This window comes from Chamaea fasciata, unplaced genomic scaffold, assembly GCF_029207755.1.
Source record: "Chamaea fasciata isolate MVZ Bird 193981 ecotype frontalis unplaced genomic scaffold, bChaFas1.0.hap1 SCAF_9, whole genome shotgun sequence".
In the NCBI taxonomy this organism is placed as follows: Eukaryota; Metazoa; Chordata; class Aves; order Passeriformes; family Sylviidae; genus Chamaea; species Chamaea fasciata.
In genome coordinates this window covers 14,532,917-14,557,488 of record NW_027094094.1, presented here as the reverse complement: position 1 = coordinate 14,557,488, position 24,572 = coordinate 14,532,917, and the positions used below count along the sequence as shown (strand labels likewise).

The 24,572-nt window shown below is 36.1% G+C and overlaps 1 protein-coding gene across 1 annotated transcript in view; it reads right to left on the bottom strand.

The window, feature by feature from the left end:
• Positions 1 to 24,572, bottom strand: part of LOC136293946 (adhesion G protein-coupled receptor A3-like) — a 257,200-nt gene that overhangs the window by 212,234 nt on the left and 20,394 nt on the right. Inside the window, exon 2 of the mRNA XM_066191148.1 lies at positions 3,463 to 3,534. Coding sequence (XP_066047245.1) covers positions 3,463 to 3,534 — 72 coding nt within the window. The remainder of the gene's footprint in view (positions 1 to 3,462; positions 3,535 to 24,572) is intronic.

Genomic DNA, 24,572 nt, shown 5'->3' with positions numbered 1-24,572 from the left:
TGGTACCCAGAGCACAGGAAAAACTTATTGAAATGTCTGTGATAACTCCTGCTGTTCCGGGAAGGCAGAACACTGACTGCAGACAGGGAAGGCACTGAAACTGAAATCATTACAAGCTGTCAAGTCTGCCCTGAGCTTCAGATCCAAACTGAATTCTCAGCCTCCTGAATATGAAGCCAGCCATCTCCACAGGGTGTATCACAGAAATGGGTTCAAGGTGTGCATTCTCATGTAAAGAATTTATGGCCTGTAGATCTCTTATGGTTAAATTCCACACAGCTCTTCATATTTTAACAAACAGTTCCTTTACAACGCTTGCTTCAAAAAAAGGTTATTTATATTCTTACCTACACTTCTGATTTTATTCCAACTCAAGGATCATGTAACTAGAGAGCATAGAATATCTAAGTTTACAGAAAACTTTTATTCTCTCACAGTATTTAAGTTATGACCTTCACTTTGTAATGCCTCTTGTTAGTCCTACAGCATAAGCTCCGTGGCACAGAGGCACATCATGATCCAGATGCCATGTCACATTTGGGAGCCAACCTTTCCAAACCAGCACATGGCAGCAATCCTTAATTTCAGAAAACTGTAACTATGGAGAGGGATTGCCACCTCTACAGATCCCTCACGAGTCACTGTTCATACACATACATAAAACTGAAAGTGCACCATTGTGAAGCAGTGTTTTTCAAAGCGCTTTTACAAAATGCCCAGTAAAAATGTCAGTATTTCATACATGTATTTTGATCACTATTTTTACTAGACATTATTACATTTCATTTTTATTATTAATGGATTATTCTTAAATATAGTACTAACTTTAAATTATTAAACAGGAAGTAACTTTATCCCCAAACATGTTTTCCCCTGGTTTGTTGGCTCTGTCCCCAGGTTTCCTATAGCAGCAACACAGTTTGAGGAAATCCAAAATGGTAATCTTGTCATTCTTACATGGTTGAAAAATACTGCAATTTTCTAAAAAGCATTTGGGAAAAAAAATCATGCAAAATATTAGAATTCTACAATAGCCTTAGTTTTAGAGAAATCAATTTTGTCTTACTCTTAGAATGGACAGTTAAAAGGTAAATAACTTTTCTTGATTTGCTTGATAGAATGACAGTCCCACTTTGAGACAACTGCTCAGTGAGGGACCTCACTTGTGTAACTCTTGAAAAATCACCAGAACCTGAGAAGATTGACAGTTCTGCAATCCAATTCCTGTTGTGACATGGCTTGAAAAACAAAATAATAGGGGGAAAGTTGTCACTCACTTATTGGAGTAGGGCTTCAAACCATTCTTTACCCAGAAAGAGGGTTTAAGCACTCTGGAATATACAAGTCATTCAATTCCACCTGAAATTTTACTTCTCTAATTTTATCCAGTTTGACATTGAATGACTTCATTTTCTATGTAAGCTTACAATCTTTTGGCTCATGATCTCACAGTAAGTGTAAAAAAACAAAAATTACTGACTTACATGATTCTTTCCTCTGTGGCATTCACATTTCTTTTTTGCCTGAATGGGACCACAAGGAGTGCAAAGCCAAATTAAATAATTAAATGAGTAATTCCTAACTCCAGCACACCCGTGTTCCTAAGGACCTAATCTGGTAAACTTAACATCATTTTAAAGGAAGCTGGATTTTCCTGCTACAGTACTTCCTTTTAGGTAAAGAATGAAAGTTCTTGGTCCATTTTGATAAGTCATGAATATCAACAGCAGCTGCTGCCAGAGTTCTCCACTTTGAGCACCTGAAGTACTGCTCTGAATTAGGTTCTGTTAAAAAGGCAAAGCTTGGGAAACCTTTGTCCAAGAGCTAGGAGCACTCATCCAGCTGTAATTCATTCACACTCACCTCCTAGTAGACTATTCCAGATGTTCTCACCCCTCCAGCTGAAACTAGGATTTCACGGATATTGATAAGAAGCATATGGGGCCAGAGTGGCCCCAAATGAAACAGAAACAGGGCAATGAACAATGAATCATGAGAATGTCATCACTCGAATTGCAGTCTTCAATTGATGGACCACTCATGGACTTTGTATTAACACCATAGCCAAACAGATTTATAAACAGAGGAGATGATACTCATTTTATCCGTACTGTTGTGAAAAATCAACACAGGAAAATGAAATGGTTTAGACCGTGATGGTACTTGAGGTTACACACCTAAGACACTTTTTCTGTTTTCTCACTGTTCTTAGTTTTGTTCATAATGTCTTTTTAGGTTGAAGTATTTCTTTCACTAGTCAACTAATAAAATTCTTAAAAGTACATGCTCAGTACAATTCCCCAATGTAAATTAAACCTTAAAAAAACCTCAGAGGAAATATTTTGCTTTAGTTCTAAACACCACATTACTTACATTTACTTACATTACATGAGAATTTAATTTACTAATTTCCCTTCTTGCAATAAATTTGTAATTCTATTCTGTGTTCTAAATTGTTTTGTCTAAAATGTTTGTAGACTTCTTCACAAACCTCATATCACTGTTAATCCTAACATTAAACCAGTTAATAAATAATACATTACTCTCCATTCCATACTACTTAATATTCCATATAATTTAAGACATTAATATTTATTTAAAGAAAGTATTTGATACAACTATAGCTATATGCAGAGAAAATCTAATGTTACTTAACATAAATATTCTGATAGTCACTTTACCCAAATCCTTCAAGGTGCCTAAGGGATTGCTTTAGACCTTGAAATAAGTTGTTTATTTTTAAACCACATTTAGGATATTCAAACATCTCAGTATGGTATGTTTACCCACTTTATTCCACAACCATAAACAACATGCATATCACACATGTCTATAGTAAAAATATTAGCTAAAGTTGATTTGAATACATAATTTCTTTGCATATGGAAATATTCACACCACACAGAATACATTCATGAATTCATGAATGTAGCAACAACTTCATATCAACAGTTCAACATAATAAAGCTACTCTTACAAATCAGTATGAACGTAATTTAGCTTGGAGCCATAGAGCTTTATCAAAATCATTGTTTGCTCCTGTGATAAATGCCGTCCAATTTGTTGATATTATAATTAAAATACAGAAAAAAAATAAAATTAGTATAGAGCTAAAATAGAAGTATTGGAGACCAATGAGTTAAATAACCCAAACTACATGTCAGGTATATTAGTGTTACCATTACATACAGCAGTCTTCACTGTGATAGTGTACATAGTGTAGTACAAGGCTTTGACTGGATGTTTATTTTAGTTCCAAATTGATGGCAGTGCTTTCCTGTATGTTCCATGTCCATCCCCATGCACTCATTTTTATGATGTTTCTTAACCTGATGACTGCCTAGAAACTCTACTGTGCAGTACAGTTCAGAACATCTCAACTTCATTATCTGATGTTTGTTTCTACATTTGAAGTACAAAGACTTTTAATTGAAGGTGGAGCAAGGCTGATCAGTTACTCACAGTCTCTCCAGGGATCTCAGCCCGAAGAAAGAGCCATTCTTCAACCACAAGATCTTGTTGTTACTCAGAATCCTACAAGAAGTCAGGAAATAATCTGGTTAATAGAACATGATAATTCCACTGGTCTAAAACATATAATTATAGTAAGTGACTGCTCAGTAAAATACTAATCACAAAACTCGCTGCTTCGTTTGCATTTTCCCATCATAGCCATAAATAAAGATTACCATTTCTTGAAGTGCATCGTTTCTTCTTTATTAAATAAAAGCACAGTCAAGAAATATGTCAAGAAATTAATTTTGACTCCAGCTTGAAAATTCAAACACTGCTCAATGCCCACACTTTACTAGTAGCTTCTAAATTACCACTAAGGTACTTGTTGGGCTTCCCAGTCTGCAAAAAGGCTGGTAAAGCAAAAGACATGTTAAAAACTGTTCCAGTAGATCAGAGGACAATAAAATCACTTTGCAGTGGCTGCTGTATCAGGGAGGTACAAGCCATCATACCATGGATAGCTCACATATACAGACAAAGTATTTAATTTTCTACAGGAGAGGCAAACAAAAACAGACAACCCAAAAATGTTTTCCAGTTGCAACCTCTGCATAGTAGAAATTCAGTAATTAAGCTATGAGACCCATCAAGCACCACCACTGTCACAGACCTGCAAACTGGCCCTGCATGCAGGCCATGGAAAAAGTTGTTTATTCTTCCTCTTTATGTTAATGTACTGTGCATTTCACAAGTGATCCTTTCTAGTTTAGTGATTTTTCCATCACTGTTATGTTCCCAGCCATTTCAGAAGCAATACAGTATGAACATGCACTTGTTCTGAAGATGTCACCCCTTAAAAACTTTTCAATATGCAAAAGAAATGGTTTGTTTCAGAAGCTGAGGAAATTGGGTTTTCAATCCAATGATTATGCAATGTGCATAAGAAGCATTTGTCTCTGAAAAAATCTAATTCCAACTGCCTGAGAAATGAGTCTTTTGATGCAACATTTACAATAAACTGTACTTCTCTAGTGCACTAAAGTACATTTTAAAGTAAGACATGCAGCTTGCAATAAAATAGAAAGTAGACCAAAAAAATTTCAAAAGAAATTTTATACTCTTAACTAGAAAAGTTGAGATTTTTTTGATCAATTTTTATTTTTGTAACGTTTTTAAACAATCTGTTACACAAGACAAGATATTCTTGCTCTAAGCATTTGCTGTTGCATATGAACAGTAAGTTCTTTGCCCCAACACACACCTACCACATAAAACTTCAAGTCTAGGTGCAAATGTAACAACACTGACCCACAGGAAAACAAAAAATAATTATTAATGTAGCAAAGTTAAAATACTGCCATGTTAGTAAGATCTGGAGATATCTGCAGATCTAAAATTAATAAATAAATGTATATTTTGATGTGAGTTGATGGCCCACTGTGGGCCATCAACATGGAGAACAGAGGTGCTCAGCCCTGACCTATATTTTACTACACTTTGCTGCTTGGCAATGCACTTGTGCAGCAGCATTACTCCTCACCCAGAACCAGACAGTATCACCCACAAGTGGCAATTTGGCACTGATCATGATCTATACACCCATGCATATGAAAGTATACACAAGCCTAAGTTTGCAAAAAAAATTAAATATGTTTCAATATACACACAGTCTATTTCCATCAGTTAAGAAATCCCACATATCACAAGTTCCTCCTCATACTTCTCCTATTAAAAAATATGTATGACAATAAATATTTATCTAATTTAGCAACTCTTCTGTACCATTTTAGGAATAGGAATACAGTTCAGCAGTGACATGATGAAAGACTTGTTTAAAATTCAAAACATCTAAACTAGAAAATGTAAATACATAAAATGCTCTAGTGTTTTATTTTCAATGTTCTATTACTTTATTCTTTTATTCAGCTTGTCTTCTGAGGCTGCACAGAACTTGAGTCAGTCAAGAAAAAATGAAGACCCAAAATTAAAATCGGCTAGACTTGGAAAGACTAACATAAATTCCACTTCATACTGGGTCATTTTTTTAATACGCTCTGTTACAGAGAGACCATCTTTGAGGTCTGTTACAATTACATTCGCTACAAAGATTGTATTTGGACCACTCTGCATAGTCTGATTTGCAAAGATACGTGCACTTGAAAACTCACAGCTGGCTTGGATACACGTATATCTGTCTTTAAAAATTTTTCATTGTGCCAATTTGTTTTTCCAGCCTTCTATTCATCCTGCCCAGAGGACAGCCTGAACTTTGCTGGCACTCCATGAAAATGCATCACAAGTCAGGGGATCTCCTACTCTGCCTCCATGTCCCGTTCTGTACAGCCCTACATGCCTAGATTGAAACCATCATAAACCCACGTAAAAAAAACCCTCCTATTAATTAAAGATAACTATCAAACTAGTAATATATCACAAGATTAAGCAGATCATTTTGGTCATAAATTGAATACTCAGTAAACACAGCTCTTGATTCTTCAACACTGCTATCTCATTCATTTTTGTGAAAGATAAACTGAGTCTTGAAAAATGTGACACCACAAAATTTAAAAAAAAAAAAAATCCCAACAAAACTTAGCTATGTAGATTTGAATTTCTAAATGAAACCCTTCGAACCAGAGTTTCACAGAGACTTTCACACAGAGATCAGGTTTCGAAAACTAAGTTTCCTTCAGGGTTTCCTCTTCTCTACAGTGTCAACTTAAATTCAGGTTTTATAAACAAAGTAATATGGGTATGTATCATAGTTTAAAAATGATTCTTTTTCTGTTCAGAAATGCAGCTTTAGAGAATCCTAACATTCCATTATGATCCCTAAGGAAAAAAACATCCTCTCTAGAAATTCATACAAGTATTTACATTCAGCTGAGTGGTACTGCTACATGGGACGAATCCACCTGTTCTTAATTAATTTTGTAATTTTAGTGATGTACAAGAACTCGCAACAGGCTGCTATCAAGAAGGACTTGGTTTGCACTGAAGATAAATTCTGTGAATAAAATGAACAATTTCACTGGCAAATGTAAATCACATGATTTTTCATACAGTAATGAATCACTCACTAAACTTTTGATGCAACTCATAACATCCTTCCCTTCTGAGAATATTTGCTGTGGGGATGAGAATGGAAGGGAGGAAAGTTTTGGTTACAATGTTCAAAATCTTAACAGAGAAATAAGGCTTAACTACAGACAATGAAAAGCCTTTTAAAATAATCAATGCCAGGAAAAATTGTGGCTCTTACTGCTGATGCTGAAATTACACTGAATAATTTTCATACATTATTTCTTTAGACAAGTAAGAGAATAGACATGAAATGTGTCAAGTATGGCCAAAATAGGTAGGTTTCTCTTTTCTGTCAAATACAGTCATCTGCTTAGAGGGAAATGCTTCTAATTAAAGACCTGCAGAAATTTTAGCAGTGATGAACATCCTTTTCTTGTACTTACAGATGCAATGGTGTGGTGAATAAGTACATTAAAAAAAAAAAAAAGTGGTTTTCGTGTATTTTATTCTGGAAAGCTAATAACAAAATTATAACTGTCAGATCCAACAGAAACTGACTCACTTATTCTAATCAAACTTCAAATAGAGGTTGTATTTTTTAAAAATAAACCAGCACCATCCATCCACTGTGAATAAGGACTTCTCACATTTTATCTATCCATAGCATTTTCACTTGGTTGCTTTTTGGGATGTTTTTTCTGATGTGCTAGTGAATCACAGTGATGAATCGCACTATACACTGCAACTAGGCAGCTGGTTTAAGTAATTATGAGTTTCTAGTTAAGTGCTAAGAATCTCACATTTTAAATATTTTATTCCAGCAGAAGAAACATTATGAAAATGAGCACACTTTATTTCAATGAATGTATTTCCAAAATCCATCAAAGTAGTTTTCCACCAGAATTCACTTAAAGTAGTTTTTTGGTTGGGGTTGGGTTTTTTGGGGGGGTTTGGGTTGGTTGATTGGTCGGTTTGGTGTTTGGTTTTTTGGTGGTGGCAGTCGTTTTCTTTGTTTATTTTTTTGGTTTCATTAAGGAAGAAGTTTCCCAGAGAAGCCTTCTAATAAGTACGTATTTTAAAGTTCAGTTTGCAAACTGTCTTTACCGCCCAAGTAACTGAAAATTCCAATCAAGGTGCTTTCAGTCCCAGCTCTGACGGGATACAACTAAAATAGTGCTGGGGAGCAATTTACTTGTCAGTACCGCTCTGCTGATCAGATGTGTTATGAGCCATTTGGTTACTGCAGTTGACCTTCTGAAGTCTTATGTCTCTTCTATTCCTTCTCCCAAGGCACTCTGGGGGACAGTTTACCCCAGGGAGGCTGTTCAGAAGACATTAACACCAGGTCTGTCCTTTCCTGGCCCTGTGGAGCCCTGAAGCACTGTTCCAGCCCTAAAGGGATATCATTCAAACACCCTCTCTTGTCTAGCACTGACATCCTAAAGCGCTGAATCCATGCACGTAGTTCCACGGTACAAATGGACGTCCCTGCTGGGCTGCAGCACAGACTGAACGCAATTTCATTCACCCTGCCCTGGAAACAAACCAACCAACCAACCAACCAACCAACCATCACTTATACACCAGGACCAGAATCATGCCAAGGAGATTCTAACAATGGAGAAGCATGGACAATCGATGAGCCATTGCTTCCATTCTTTCCTGGACACCCTTCCTTTACAGTACAGACATACCTAAAAAAATAAATTGTTCTAATGGATTAAAGTAATTCCTCTGATTTTCTTTCCGATTCCTCCATTTGAATTAAACAAGCCACAAATCACAGTTTGCTGAAAATGATGCTGTGATTTTTGGTTTTATGAAACCATTGAAAGTACAGGATAATTTGACCCTGTGCAGCAAGTATAAAACAGGCCCAGCGTAAGAGAACTCGCTATAGTATTTAAAAGGTATCAAATTAAGAGCTCTCAGTCATATTGCAAACGAACTTCAACTTCCTGTAACCCCTCAGAGAGAAGGCATCTTTCAGTAAGCCTCCAAAGTTAATGACATTACAGAGTAAACAAATTCCACAGCTGAGGCTTCTTCAGTGGGATGGTGCTGCATCCCACCCAGTAAAGCCTGTGAGCTCATACAGCAGCGCATCCACAGAAAAAGCACAGCTCAGATAACCAAATCTGTGGAGGACAAGGCATTTAGATGAAGACTGCTATTCCCAAATGCATAGTGAACACAGAAGGAAGTGTGACCCATTAATGAAAATATGTATTTCCTCTGATAACACTCACAGGGGAAAATACACAAAAACCACAAGCAAAAAACTCCCACCCAAACGTCACAAAAATCAGCAAAATGTCAACTTTCACCTGATTTTCTGCTGAGCAGCCCGAGCGCTGGTACAGATCAGACTTGATCCAGGCCTTTGTCTAGGCTGATAGACCACGTCTAGAAAATTGAAGTCTCCAGAATCCTTCCTTTAAGTCCCACTCACTGAGCGCAACTGAAGGGACACTCAGTGCTACAGGAAACACCAACCAGACCCCCAACCACACCTGCCCCTGCTGTGCACTTCCTCTTAATCAGGAAAGATTCAGTTTTCCACTTCTCAAGCAGAAAGGTGTGCTAGGCAGACATCCAGGAGAATTTGAAAAAAGACAGAAAACCTGGTCCACTGAGATGGTACACCTGGAACAACTACGTTGGGGTTCTGTTCAGAAATTGTGTTTAGAGTTCTGCAGTTTCTCTTACATACCAACTTAACATATTTTATTTCAAAATAACAATTTAAGTACAAATAGTAGTTAATCACTTTTTGTGGAAGCCTGATAACAGCTGACACATTGCAGTTTAAGATGTTTATTCTCTTTACACGTGGTATGTAGTTAGATACAAAGGGAGTGTGAGCAGACATCCTGTGAAATTCCCTGAAATGCTGGTATGGAAAAATGACTTTGATTTCTTTATAGTATCAGAATAAGACTGGAATCATTTTTACTGAAATCCTACAGTGTAAAAAGAAAAATAAGTTTTTCTAAACTTTTTTTAACATTTTAAAATCCTTCTTGGTAAACCAGACTACTGTTTATTCCCCAAGACATCCATAATTCATTGAGAGCGGCACCACAGAAACAAATTAAGGAGTTTGCCCTCAAACATGTCAGAAATAGAAAAATAATTTTTAAAAAGGATACCTGCTTTTTGTGCCACACATGGAGAGATACATTGAGATATCATAAAATACAGGTGCTAACTACACTCTTTTTTCCCCTCTTCAAACTGAAAACCACAGCTGAGCTACTACCTAGGACTCCAACAGATAATGTTAGAACTATACAGACAGACTAAGAGGGAAGTCACAGAACAATAACAAAACTGATTGAACAAGTGAAAAGAGAAAAAGGACTGAAAACACTACTGACAGCTCACAAGAAAAATGGGGTGTGGTGGACATCTACATAGCCTGATACCCAAACACAAGGAAGGAAAAGTTGTAAAGATACAGGCAGTATTTGTTAAATTTTTATATACCAGTATCTGTGTCCAGTAATTCAGAGTGTCTGCCTCTCCTTCTGACTTTGAGAACATTGAAACTTAAAAGAGCATTCAGCTAAATTATCAGAAGTGCAAAGAGGCATATAATGGCCTAAACTGGCACCTCTCTTCCTGAAGGGGATTGTGGCCCATTGTATTGTCTTTTCAAACTAAACAAAGCATGTGGTCAGCATTCTTAAAAAGAATCATACCAAAATCCTGTAAAAACCAATAAAACCTTGTCTCTCAGCACCTCCAATTCCAGCTGGTTTTATCATTACCTTTCACACATACCAGCTTTTGTTAAACCCATTCACTTGCTGCAATACCAAGCACTAGTGAAAACAGAAAAATACTCAAAAGCTGCCTTCTATTGTACACAGCATGTTCATATGGCAGAAATAACCCCCAAACAGCTATAGCCAAACAGGCAGTAACAGTGTGCTCATCAGCATTTTAATTTGTACAGGACCAGCAGTATACAGCAGTTTCCAGATCTTGACACTATCTGATGATAGCAAAAGAAAGCATAAGCACCAAGAAATTTCCTTTTAGGTGATTAGTTATTTAAATGGAAGTCCTTACAAAAGTGCAAATTAATGATAATAGTCTGTTATAAATTTAACAGATTGTGGGAGAAACTGCAGCATGGAAACAGAATGTCGCGTTTGTGGAAAACCACTGTTTAATAGCCCCACTTTCAGGTATTTAAAGTATAAGGCAAATTTTTTTTTTTTTTTTTTTTTTTTTTTTTTTTTTTTTTTTTTTTGTCTTTGGTGTTCATACTGGTGACTTTTCATCAAGAGTCCTCCTGGATGATATAAGGGACTGCTAGGTCACATTCAAAATACCAAATCCAGAGAGTTCTCATATTAATTACCACATCAACTGATTTAATCAGGTAAAATCATATTCAAGAGCCTTTTTTTGTAAGCAACATCACAATTCAAACAGTGAAACAAAATACTATCATCATTAGCAGGACACACAACTCATTCTCTCCCTAATACTGGTTTGGTGGTATTAAAGTATCAACAAAAGGAAGCAGCAAGGTCACTCTCAAATAGAAATTTTAATATGATTTCCTAACAGTGGGGGAGTTAAAGAGTTTTCAGCTTTTGAACAAGCCCACTCCACTACAGAATGATATTAATTAACTGAACAGGACAAGAAGCAGTAGGAATCAAAGCATTACTAATAGGACTGCAAGTGCTTCTGAAAAGAAATGGGCTTGTCGGTTTTATGACTTTTGTCAAGCACTAGAGAAATTCTGAATTAGATGATCCTATTAAATAAAACTCTTTTTTCCCACAAGAACTTGAGGTCTAAAGGTTATTTCTAAAGATCACTGAACACCCAAAGTGTCATACAGGATTCTGTGCTCTAAGTTTAATCAATTGTATTCAAGAAAGTCAGCACCTGGAAAACTTACATCTTGAGCGGATGATTGTAGAAAAGGTTTCACAATAGCAATATAGCACTGGAATTGTAAACTATAATTAGGCAGGGATATTTCCTAAAATCACATTATATTGAACTGAACATAATATATGAGGATATAAAAAAATGTGATAAATCACTACTATTTTACTACATGGACACTTACAACACCATTAAGCTGTCTAGATAAATCTTGCTTTTACAAGATTTGAACCTGAGTGCATGTAATGTTTTTCAAATGTTAGTTGAAAAAACCCACATGATCTTTTGATAAGACAGCATTTTCATTACATCTTTTGAAGAGAGAACTTTATCTAAGTTAACTTTTGGACTATATCACTATACCGACCACGTGCATGGTCTTTACTTGAGATAGTTATGCATGTTTAACTTCCTGTGATGGGTCTTACTGAATCTAGCAGAATTATTTACATGAATTAAATTTGTCATGTGCATTAGTTTTTGAAGATCAAAGTTTCTATTGTCAACATTTTCTTTGGAGAAAAAGAGGAATCGTCCAAAGCTCTCTCTACAATGAAAAGGAAATCCTTATGTCTGAACTTGCAATAAAACACTATTTCTAAAAGCATATGTAGCCAGCTGGTGACAGCATGGGTCTGCATGCCCTGGTGTTCTTGGTTTTGCCTTTGACTCACTGCACAGCCTTCTATCAAGTTGTATTTAAAATCCATTTTTAGTGGAAAAAATGAGACTCCTACAGAGTTTTAAAAAAATTAAAAGTTCTCCGTTGAGTAAGCCTGTGCAATATGAAAATGGATTTAATGAAGTGATTGTTTACAGGAGGATTAGCTTTTGACATGCTTTTCATTCAACTCAGTTGACATTGTGGGAAGATTACGTCTTTACGTTTGTTTCTCATTCACACTTTGGTACAATTCACCAACAGCAATGGTGCAAACACCACCAGGAGCTGCAGAGCAGCTGAGAGAACAATGCACTGGAAAAATGTGCAGATTGAGCATTTCAGGGTGCTCAGCACCAATGAGACAGACAAGAGCTGAGAAACACCTTTGTCCTACAGGACATGAATTTTCACACTCATTGCAGTGGGTGGGAATAAGTAGTACATTTAGGTTCCCCACTTCAAAATGGTTTCTGCAAGCGATTTACCATGGTGATTCCCAGCAAAGTCAGCATAACCATTCCTCTCTCCTGGGCTTACACTCCGCGGCTCAGCCAAATGATTACAAGCACCCCAAAATGCCTTACAGCTCTACAGGTGGGCCAAACCTGTCTTTTACAATATACACAACACAGTCAGGAGGCTTTGTTCTACAAATAAATTTTGAATTTTTAAGTTTAAGAACTTTAACAAGACTACCAAATAAATGACTAACATTTAATTTAAAATTTTATAAGAAAGAATCCACCTTTCCTAATTCAGATTTTACTGTAACTTACTTCTAAGTCACTTTGTAAAAAGAGTAAATTTTTCTGAGTCATCATTCCTTTTTTATTACACTTCTTATATTACCTTTTGTTTCCTTTGTAAGATCTTTTCAGCACTTCTCTTATTCAGCTCACTTCTCTTCTTTTAAACCCTGAAACATTTTGCTTCCTCCAGTTTTGCTAATCTTTTATGTATTTCTAAAAGAGCATTATAAAGTCTCCACATTATTTCTGAAAACTGCTCAGAATTGTCTTCAAAATGCTCATGTCTCTCAACTGCTAAAACAGTTAAGCAGTAACAATTGCTGACTATAAATCCAGAAAAATACTGAAAAGTTTCCATTGCAGAAATTTATTTTGTTTTTCCCACAAATTGGTTTGTTGTTTTTATGTTTACAGCTTAACTTACAAGTTCTGCTGGGACTGTAATTATATTCTGCAAAAGAGCTATCTGCAGTAATATTTTTTTAAAATGACAATATATACCTTCTGATAATTCAATGAAATAAAGAACTCATTGTGCATCCTTTGGGTAATATATATGAAAACTGAAAGACTGAAAAGAATCTGGTCTGGCATCATTAAATAATTCCTAGCTGAATCTGAAAAGAAAATCTTTCCCCCTAAGGATATATTTAAAGAGATAAGTTAGGAAATCTAAACTGTTTTTTTTATTTTGCTGCAACCACTAAGACTGAATGTCAGAATGCTCCTCAGCCTTCCATTTGGTGTCTAAGACTGAGAGGAACAGAGTTTTAGCTGCTAATAAGGAGTGACAAAGAAGTTTTTCTAAGGCACTTCAGACAGCTACTGATACACACTCTAGCAGAGCGACTGCCTGAAGTTTTAAACAGCTAGTGATTATTCTTATTTAATCCAAAGGGCAAGTGAACCCAAAACACTGCGCACAGTCCATCATACAAGTTTATAGTTCCTTTTGGAGGTGCTTCAAGTCTGCAAAATGGTTTAAAAACCAAATTTGGGTTAGTGTCCATTTGAGGGCAAAAATGCAGGATGACAGATAATTTGGTTCTCCCAATCATCTGGATTGGAAGGAACCTTTATGGGTCATGCAGGCCCATCTCCTGCCTAAAGCAGAAGCACTGCTTAGAGTAGTAAAAGAGTGGCACTTTTGTGTAATTGTGTGATCCACAATACAATTTTGTGTATTGTGTAATCCACAATAGCTGTTGTGGATTATTTTGGCCTCAAGCACTATTTATAAATTGGAGTACAATAGATTGAACAATCCCAAAAAATTTGAAATTTAGACAGCACAGAAGTCATCTACTCTAAACTTACTGCCTAGACCAAACATTTATGCAAGAGAATTGTCACAGTAATTGTCAGACTGAGGAACTCCAAACATCAGGATGCAGACCTTCAGCTTTTTCAGCATCTCCTTCTGCTTTTCCCAACATGGGTTCCTAACTAGACAATTAATAATTAATTACTGCAAGCAGAAGACTCCACTTACTTGGTTAAAAGTACTAATTTTAAGCCTAAGCAATATCCTCGGGTCTTATCACTCAGAGATTTTGCACTGGTGAATGGAATTTTGGTTACCTTAAGAAAATGGGCTTTAAGATAATTCTCCTAGGACATTTGGGAGGGTAGTTTTCACCCCATGTGATGAATGTAACACAGCAATTATCTCAGTCCATCTACTTCCCAGCTTCCAAGCTACAGTGGTCAATGATGGTCTCAGTTGTGATCTGCCTTTTTTTAATCTCAGTCTCAAATGCTTTATCTATCAGCCCAGGTACTTAAAATCATCTTCCTGAGGCTGTGTTGTTCAATATTTGATGTTCTTTCCATTTTAGCTATAGTTGCAATCTCTGAAATAAAGCTTTCAGCACAACTGTTCAAAACACTGGTATAAATAATACAAAGACACCTATCATTTGATTCAACTTGCATTACACAACCAACTTCTTCCTATCTTGCTTTGTACCTGTTTCTTTCACATTAGTCAATGTTCAGCTCACTCAACCACCTTTTGTTTGATACTCGACTGCAAATATTCAGCTTTACTTCACAGTGTGCATTTCTGCCAAATGGCTCCTAAAACATTTAGTTATACAATAACTGTAGCTGAATGCATTGCTTTTAAAATAATAAACTCTGGCAGCAATATCCATAAGGAATTCCAAAAGCCTTTGCAGGGAATCACGTCCTGAAATGATCACAGCTATGTTAAATGAAGCTTGGTTATTCCTAATGGTTTCCCAATTCATTTCTTTCAGTAGTTTTAAAAGTTTTCCTAAACTAATGATGACAGAATAATTTATTCCTTTTTTCAGAAGTGTCTTCAGATCCTTGAATAAATAATGAGAGTGATAGCACCTTTCAGGGATGCCTGAAATTACATGAAAGGATAAGTAAGACCAATTGCACTTATTTTTTTAAAAACAGAGACTGTCTTCAGAAAGAATTGAAGAAATAAAAGGCACAAAAGAAATAAAAGCAGGGTCAGGGAAGAGCATATAGCTGTGAGTACTAATGAAGAAAAACAAGTAAAGAAAAGTAAGATAAAGATTGTCTTTTCTAGTACACATATAATTAACAAGCTATTTACTAAACTGGTCTACAAGCGATACTGAACTTTTGTTCTTTAGGAAATCAGCAAAACCTGCTTGAAGAAGAATGACAAAAAAAGATCCTGTCCTTAAATAATTCCTAAAACAAATACCTTAGACGTTCATTCTTTGGGCCAGCCCCTGTGAGAGTAACAGGCAGTTGGTTGTACCAATGTGGAAGATCCATCATCCATCAAAGACAAGAAAGCACAAGAAAGTACAGGGCACAACAGACAATTCTTGTAACAGCCAAAATCAGCATGGGCACCCATCCATCTCTTTTCCATTGAAATGCCATTTTCTCATTTATAACTGCACTGCATGCAACACACGTAGTTGCTATTTCTTTGCTGCTCATACACCTATTACTTTGTGCTCACTGAGTTGACATAGGAGATGATTAATGTATAGAATTCAAGACAGCAAGTTGCTAGTACAAATATTTCGTGCTGTTACTGAATTTTGACTGAAACCATGTAACAAATCTTAAAGAATACCAAGTGCCAGCCAGATGATAACAAAAAAATCCCCAACTTAACCTGTATTGCAAAAAAAAACATACTGTAACATACACCCTCTGGATTATCAAATAAGATTTCTACCATTAAACCTGAATATTTCAATGATGTTTGGATCAGTTTCACCCTTACACTATGATATTACAAAGACTAAACTAAGAGTAAATATAATTTTTCTTCAAACTTTTTAATTATCTATTTCTGCTGTGTTTCTGGTATTGAATGAAGTTAATTTTGGTATTCCTTGCTTTTTAGGTACTTTCCTCTAAAATTTGTTTACTTACCCTCCACCCAACTCCAAGTTCTTACAGACTATCCGCAAGGCACTCAGAGAAATACAGAAACTGATGCCACAAATTAGCCCCAGTAAGTGCCACAGAATATTTAGAAGGTATCAGAAGTCCTTCTTTACCAAGTTTTCTGAAAGCTTTGTGTATTAAACATAAGGTAAAAGCAGGAATTTCATTTCCAAAAAATAAACTATTTCAAGATGGCAACACAAACCCCAATATACACTTTAAATATATCTCATTGTCATCTTTGTATTAGGCACTTTTAGACTAAACAGAGACATTTTCATTTCAAGTCCTTCACATAAAGCCAAGCAATCTGAACTGATTGCTCCTGTGTAAAATCAATTATATTCAGCATACATTAGGGAAAATATTAATAAGAATGGCTCAATATCTTAATTATGTATGATTCTGGCCTAACCAATTTGAATATTTATGTAGAATAATAGACTACCTTAAAGCATTTCATGGCAAGATAAGCACATACTCCCATAAGAACAATATACCTGAAGTGAAGCTTAACACATCCACATCAGTTGTCTACCTACAGCAGTATTATCTAATGTGTCATGCTCTGATTTGCTTTTCCATCCATTTCAAAAATGTTTCTATACTTATAAAATGCATCTTATTACAAGATGACAACTCTGGACCTAGTTTTTGAGGGATTTGGAACTTTTAAAGTCTCCATCTCTGAGAAGTCTGGTTGTCAACTTTAAAACAAATTTCCAGACACTGTGGACACAAAACCAACAGCAACCAAAGAAAAAAATCTGACCCAAGGGTACCATCCCAGTACACTAGAGGAATACTTAAAAAGATCAGGCCTTTCTTTCCCCAAAAACCCTAGCCTTGAGTCATGACTTCTGCAATGCTTCCTTCCTACCCTTCAAAGTCTGACACTCTAAGTCCTCTGCTGGAACAGACCCTGGAGTCCCTAAACAGAGCGATTTGTCTGGCAGAGCAGGGAGCCTCACACTCCCCTGCCACAGCACTTACCCCTGCAGGATGCTCCATTTGCTCCTCTGGAGCCCACAGCAAACCTTTGTGATTGCCATCTATTTTGAGATGGGGAAGAAGAGGTCAGAGTTCCCCAGGTAGCACAGCAGGACTCAGCACAGCCCCCGTGCACAAAAGATTGTGAAAAGGCTGCTCATGACAGAGCCCACATGCACAGGACATTCAAGCTCACCCACAGCTCCTTCCAGGTACCAGGAAGTCAGAAGGACAGTAAGAATGTGGGAATCTCACCAAGCAGCTTCATTTTGAGTGTCCATGGCTCCCTGAGGGTTCTTTTCACAGCAAAATATTCAGACTGTCAGCCCTGAAGCACTTCTTAACTAAAAGCTATATAGCTGCTGCTGAATAATCTGATACTCAACACAAGCATGCCTCAAGAAGCCTACACTAAATAAAGAGGAAAATTGTTATCTAGATGGTATTTTCACATTTCTATCTAGAAAGACTCTATCCATAAATTTACATCATTTCAGAGTTATACATGCTGGATATATACCACTCAGACATGTTTCCTTCATCAGACTAACCAGTCCTAGAGAGGGGACACGTTACCTTTCAGACACTACTGCATAGATACTCAGACATTATTTTAGGATTCAGTAGAGCCAAGATAAGTAGAATTTTAAATTGTTTTTGATGTGTCTTATATCTACAGCAACGAATGACACAACAGCTATCTTTTGTGATACATGTGCATCTGAAGATCATTATCATGCTGTATGTACAGAAAATTTTTTTCAAATGTTAAAGTACGACCTAAACCAGTTTCATATAGCCCAGACCAAAAGAGAACTGTAGAAAAGCAAAATACAGTATCTTCTGTGTATCTTCCTTTTTTATTACTACAATGCACATACTAGAGGATATATAAATATATTGTTTCTTACTCTAAAAGGTATTTTCCTTGGCCAACAGAATTTTCTTAACCTTTTTTAAGGGAACGGATTTTCAGATATTTGAAATGGCAAACTGTTTGATGAATTGTGCTAAGTTTCAAAGGTTATTTTTCATTGTAAAGCCTTCTCTTAGTGGTTGTAGGAGAACAGAACCAAGACTGTATTTATTTTGCAATAATCTTTCTTGATAATAGCACAGGACATGAATAAATACAGAATTTCAAGCTCCCTTTGCTTCCAGTGCAAAATAAAATAGGTATTGAGAAAAGTTAGATCAGAAGCAACGAAATAATGGAAAAAAAAATTAAAATTTCACACAGGCTTTATGATCAAAGACAAAATGCAGGGTGATCTAGCAGAAGCAAAAATGAGATGAACTTCATTAGGTCCTTACCACTGAAAGCTCTAATGTTCTTTGTTTTATAAAGCACATCTGAGTATTCTCTACCCTTAAAATTACACCCATTTCTCCTAGTGTTATTATTCCACAGAAAGTGAACTGAAGTACCAGAAAGAGAATTATTCATGTGGCTTTGGACTTCTGGGTGAGTTGGCAACAAAATCAAATTTCCGGCGTTTCAGGCTGCAACTCTGAGCAAGCAAGTCCCCCTCCCACTTCGCTGATTTCAACCTGAGCATTGGGATGAATAAGAATTGCTGAGAAATACCATGAGAACAAAAACTGCAAGCAAGACTTACCTGAGATACATGAGTCAACTACAGACAGCTTAAGAAAATTCCACCTGCATTGTTTAGGCACAGCTAATTTCACCCCTAAGACTGAGCTTATTAAATCACTGAGTATGAAAACCAACACACAAACATATATTAATTTTACAGATTCCATTAAATCAGCTGGGTTTCAGTGAAGCACAACCACTTCATCTCTCTGGGATAGCTCTCTTGGTGCTTTTCCTGTTATTGTGAAACATGCGAAACATTAAGTTGAGCTGTGAAACCCACCTGAGCAGAAGGGCAGTGCAAGCAGTGGTTCCTCCCAGGGATACCCAGTGCCCAAGAGACGGGAAGGGGAACTTCTGAGCAGAGACAGGAAATCTCCAAGCAAAGTCTGAGTTCATTTTCTCTGCATGCCACCACTATGAAAAACAACCACTCATCTTTGTGAGATATAACTAGGAATTTTCTCAGAGGATACACCTCAGAGGATAACACTGTCAATGCCAGAGAACAAGGGGTTTGCAGGTCTTTTGGGAAAACCAGTATCTTCTTTACATTGCCAAACCCTAAGGAATATTACATTAAGCCTTTAAGGGGCATTCCTAGTTGTAACCAGTATGGATTGATGGAAATTCAGGGACAACATGGCAAGATTTGATCAGGCAAGATTAAAAGATTGAGAATATCGCACAGAGAGTATTGATTTTGTAAAGTCAAGTCGTAAAGCCTGAAATCACTTACACTTAGCAGATGCAGTGTACCAAGATTAAAAATCCAGTACAAGAAAGTCTGGCTACTGATCCACAGAGTTCACCATAAACTTAAAGGCATCAGCAAACAACTCTTGCCTCAGAACACATCTCCAGAACTCTAAGATGTCAGATGTCTGCTGTACGCTCAGCTCCCTCTACAGTGTAGAGAATAAATCAAAAAGATTGCTGGACTCCTTGGCACCTTTACAGAGCGCTCTAAGTACCTGGGTTTGAAAGAAAGATTACAACTGTCAAAATTTCTTTACGTATAATCTCCATACATATTTGAAGGGCAGAAGTTTTGAAAATTTACAGCCACTCTAGTAGATTAAGATGACAACTGAACCCAGCCATTCCATTTAACAAGTGTCACAGCTCACAGCAGTGACAGAGCTGCATTCGAAACTGGTGAAGGAAGGGTTAAATCAGTTGTCACTTGGTGAAATTCTGACATTGACTTTCATGTAGATACTTGGCTACCAAGGGCAATGAAAAACTGTGGTGGCATTCATTGACCTTTACTCCACACCTAATGCTGCCTGACAGACTTAACTTAGTCTGTCAATTACAAATTGCCACTCTACTCTCACTCTGATCAACTAAATCAATGGAGATATTAAAAACAAAACCTCCCCTATACCTGCCTTGGCAATAAGTCTCATGAAAACATTCATTGTTGGATAAGTTTTTGAGCTTGAACCAATCTTTTACAGCTGTGATAAATCACTGTTACTACAGTTTGTGTGACTGCAAATTTATCTTAAAGTAGATGAAATCACATTTCCAGTTATGGCTTGTACTACAAAATAAGATGGTAACTCTTGTAAACCTTTTAAAGGCTGTTTCTAGAGCCAATTTCAGAATTTTAAGGACATACTGCTGGCCCTAGAGCCTGAAATCAGATACTTGCACAGCTACAGCATCTGTTTAAGTTCAGCTAAGAAGAAAGAGGGGAGAAGGAGAATAATATTAATAAAATAGCAAAGTTAATGCATAACAACTTCCTGAAATGACTTGGAGCTGAATAATAAGAGAGTAAACTACCAACCGCATTTGGAGAATGTCAACAGAATATAAAAACCATTGGGGATGCAGTTAACACCAACTGACCCAGCAACACAAGTGTCTTCAACATTTGATAGATTTCACCACAAACACTGATTCTCTCTATAAAAAATTAGTGCTTTTCAGAATGCCAAAGCTGGATTTATTTTCTCTTCAATTTATCTCAATTTTACAGGTTTACAAAGCTTGTGACATTATTAAAGCAAGTCACAACATTCTCTTGCAGGTGACTTAAGGAACTATATCATAGGGCTGCTCTGTACATTGTACTTCTCCTTTTTTTGAGACACCTCTTTTATCTGAGGTATTATATATGTTTTTATACATTTAGACTGAAAAGAGGTTTAAAAACTATAAGACTGTCTTCATACCTGATCCTGACACTTTCAATCATGTTAAATTATACTGATTTAATAGTAGAGTCTCACTGAAATCTAGATGAGTTTAGAAATGCCTTGGGACATTTCTAGGCAATTGCTCACCACAATAAACCCTTTGCTCAGAGATAAAATATTCTCAGAGTACCTATTCTACCAATGCAGAATATCTACATATAAGCTTTGGAAACCATCACCAGGATAAGCTCAGCTCAGCACCTGAGGGAATTCTCTCGCCATCTGCTTGAAATTTGGAAGAGAGTTCCTGGACTACAGGCAACAGCCAAGAGAGCAAGGGAAGAAGATCCAGGACAGAGGCACTGAGGCAAAAAACAGGATTAGACTGAAACTACAAAAGTGAATTCACTTTTTATCACTTTCTCACACTTTTTAGATTTAGGTATTCTCTGCAGAGATGCCCAAAAGACAGATGTTATAATGAATGCCCCAGCAAGTTTCACCATACTCATCACAGTCAAATAAAGAACAGATGTAGTAACCTAACAAGAGGTACCTCACTTTAACTACTTGATCACCCTTCTTCTAAAGTATCCATGGTTGCAATTTTATCCAAATGATACACCAGAACTAAAAAAAGCTCCTTGGCCTGCAATCTGGATCAACTCGCTCCCATCTGTAAATCATCAGCTAACCACTGAATAATCAGCAGTTACATGCTTTAGGTAGCAATTTATTTCATAATTTTGAAAAAAATATATACGAAGTTATTGTGGGCTTTAAGAGGCATGCAGGAATAAGATTAACAAATTCCTTATTCAGCTTGAATATAACTTAAATGACATTGCCTGTATCAACAAGCTTATACAGTACATGTGACACTAGTTTGTTTATATTTCTTTAAGTTTGCCACCAGATTTTATAACCTGTATTAGCCCAAGGTATGTAACATTCATGAGACAAGTAAAATTTCTGGCCACATCGTTTATATTCCATAATTTTGCAGCTGCACAGTTCAGAAAGAAAGAGTAGCAAAAATAACTACAAACCACAACTAGCCTCACTAATTCCCAAATACATTATCACTTAAAGAAGTGAAAATTCCAATATCTTACTTTATAACACGCAGCATAACTTAAAAACAAACAAATAAAAAACAAACAAACAAACAAAAAAACAAAACCACACACCACCCCACTAAGTTTGCATTCCAAGTGGACTTGGTTTTTTTCAACATTCGTCTGTTCCCAGAGAAGGCTATCAAGCTCCTAAGAGTTCCATAAGCTCAAAATAAAGGTGGAACTCTTGGCCACACTGCTTTGGAATGTTAAGTCTGTAAACTAGGCAAAGTATTTCATATACTTACAGGTGGTTTCGATTCTATAATAAAAGGAATTTAAATTCCTAAATCCTGCAGTGTTATTATGAACCTTTAAGACAGTTTGCTAAACTTCAACAACGTGCCTTTATCTTTAAATTCTTTCAGATTTCCTACTATGTTTAAAGAGAAAGAACTTTCATAAGGCTGATTAAAATTTTCCTAAGCTATAAAGTTTCATAAATATGTTTTCATGAAGAAAGAAGAGCTCTTGAACTTGAGATGGGCAACTTTTGAATCCAGAAATTCAATTTCCTTAGAGAATATCTGAAAGCCACATTACAGGAAGCCATGGTTCCTGACTTAAAGGAAGTGGAGGGAAGGAAAAAGTAAAATAACAAAATGTGCAGCTGACCTGAACCTGCCAAAAAAATCAAAATAAATATTACCCTGCATATATTGTCCCGAGCACATGTTGTATTATTAACAGCAGCTGGCAGGCACCAATAAATAAAAAGGGTATGAACTTTGTTTAATATGTCTACACTTAGCAAATTACCAAAACAAAACCAGCAGCATAAGGTATTCTATCAGCATCCATAAGGGTTCGTAGGCATTTTCTTCACATTTCAAATTCATTTCTGATTGCTTTTGCTAGAAAACAATACAGAAATATAGGAGTTATCTTAATGATAATATTATACATTAACAAATCTGTTTCTACCATGTGAAGAACTGCAAACTTTAAAGACATGAAAAAACCCCCACGTTGCTTAAAGCCTGTCCTCGGTAACTTGTTACTCCAAAGCATCAATTAATGTACCTGCAGCCCTTTTCATCTACTCCAGTGTAAACACATTTTCTCCTTGTGCATTTCTTTTTCCCAATTTCCTTTTAAAGGACTATATTATCTGCTCTAACGCTGTCACTCCCTGCATTCAGATACAGTTTATACAAGTATACCAATTTGTCTTTCGTATCAACTGAACTTACTGCTTCATCTAGGCATTCCCATTTCAGTCAAAAACTTTGTCTCAGCGTATTAAACTTGGTTTTATTTATTATACTGCAGTGGTAAACATTTTTGAAAACAGTATTTTTCGCAAGTTATACTTGTGCTATACTTAAATTTCACTTCCTTTACTTCAACTGCTTTCCAACTTCACTAAAAGCCCCCTCTTAAGTTTACTGCTCATTATATCCTGTCAATGCATTTGTTTGCTTTTTATGTCGATGTATCCAATTACTCCCTCTTCGCTTACAGGGGATGATGTCTATATTCAGTCACCAAAGTTCAGAGTATTGAGTTTTTCCCAGGTTCATTTAGGTCAAATAAAGGTAAGAAGGGCTATAATTAGTCATTATGCAGTCCAAGTGTAAGAATTAACAGATTACCTTTTTTTGTTCAAACTCAAATGTTATTGCAGCACAGAAAAGGAAAAACAGAAGCTTGGTCTTTCATAATTAACAGATTTAGTAAAATTTTTGAATGGTTTTTGTTGTTTTTTACAATGAGAAACATTGCTACATTACAAAATGCGTGTATTAAAAGAAATTAAAGTTAAAACTTTGGGGTTTATTCCAGGAGTGCCCAACAGGCAAATAGTGATTTTTCAGCAGAACTCAGTAGATACAAGTGCAAAATGTGAACAGTTTGCAAATACCAAGTGTGGACAAAATTCTGACAATCTTTATGCCTGCCAAGGATACACATTTGGCCCTACCTCTTCTCTCCTGAGAAATAAAATAAAAAAACTAATTTTTCTGGGTTCAATGCATAAGTATCTAATAAAAATATCAAAAAATAATGATTTATGATAATTACTCATGTGTAAAAAAACCACCCTGCCACTAAAGTATTTTAAAATACATTCTTCATTTCATTCTCTTCTCTCCTAACAGTTAAAATCCATGTCCTTACAACTACATGAAAATAAAATTCAAGATAATTTTGATATATCAGCATCAAAGAGGTTTCTTATTTCTTTATACTTGAAATCTCTCTTTGAAGGTTAGTTCATTGGAACTATTGGTTTCCTTCTGGGAATCATTTTTTCTGGTCTCCAGACTTGCAAAATATTGTTACTGTAATTAACATGTATTTGGAGACTTGGTATTACTGCACTGCTTTCATAGTCTACTGAATACCTCGTACCAATCAACTTATTCATGGAATAAAGTGACAGAGGCAAACTCAGAACCATGTTGATCCAATACAGCAATTCAACAGCTATCACATATAAATCCACCTTAAAAAGTTATGATTTTAATTCTTCTGTAAGAACTGCAGAATTGA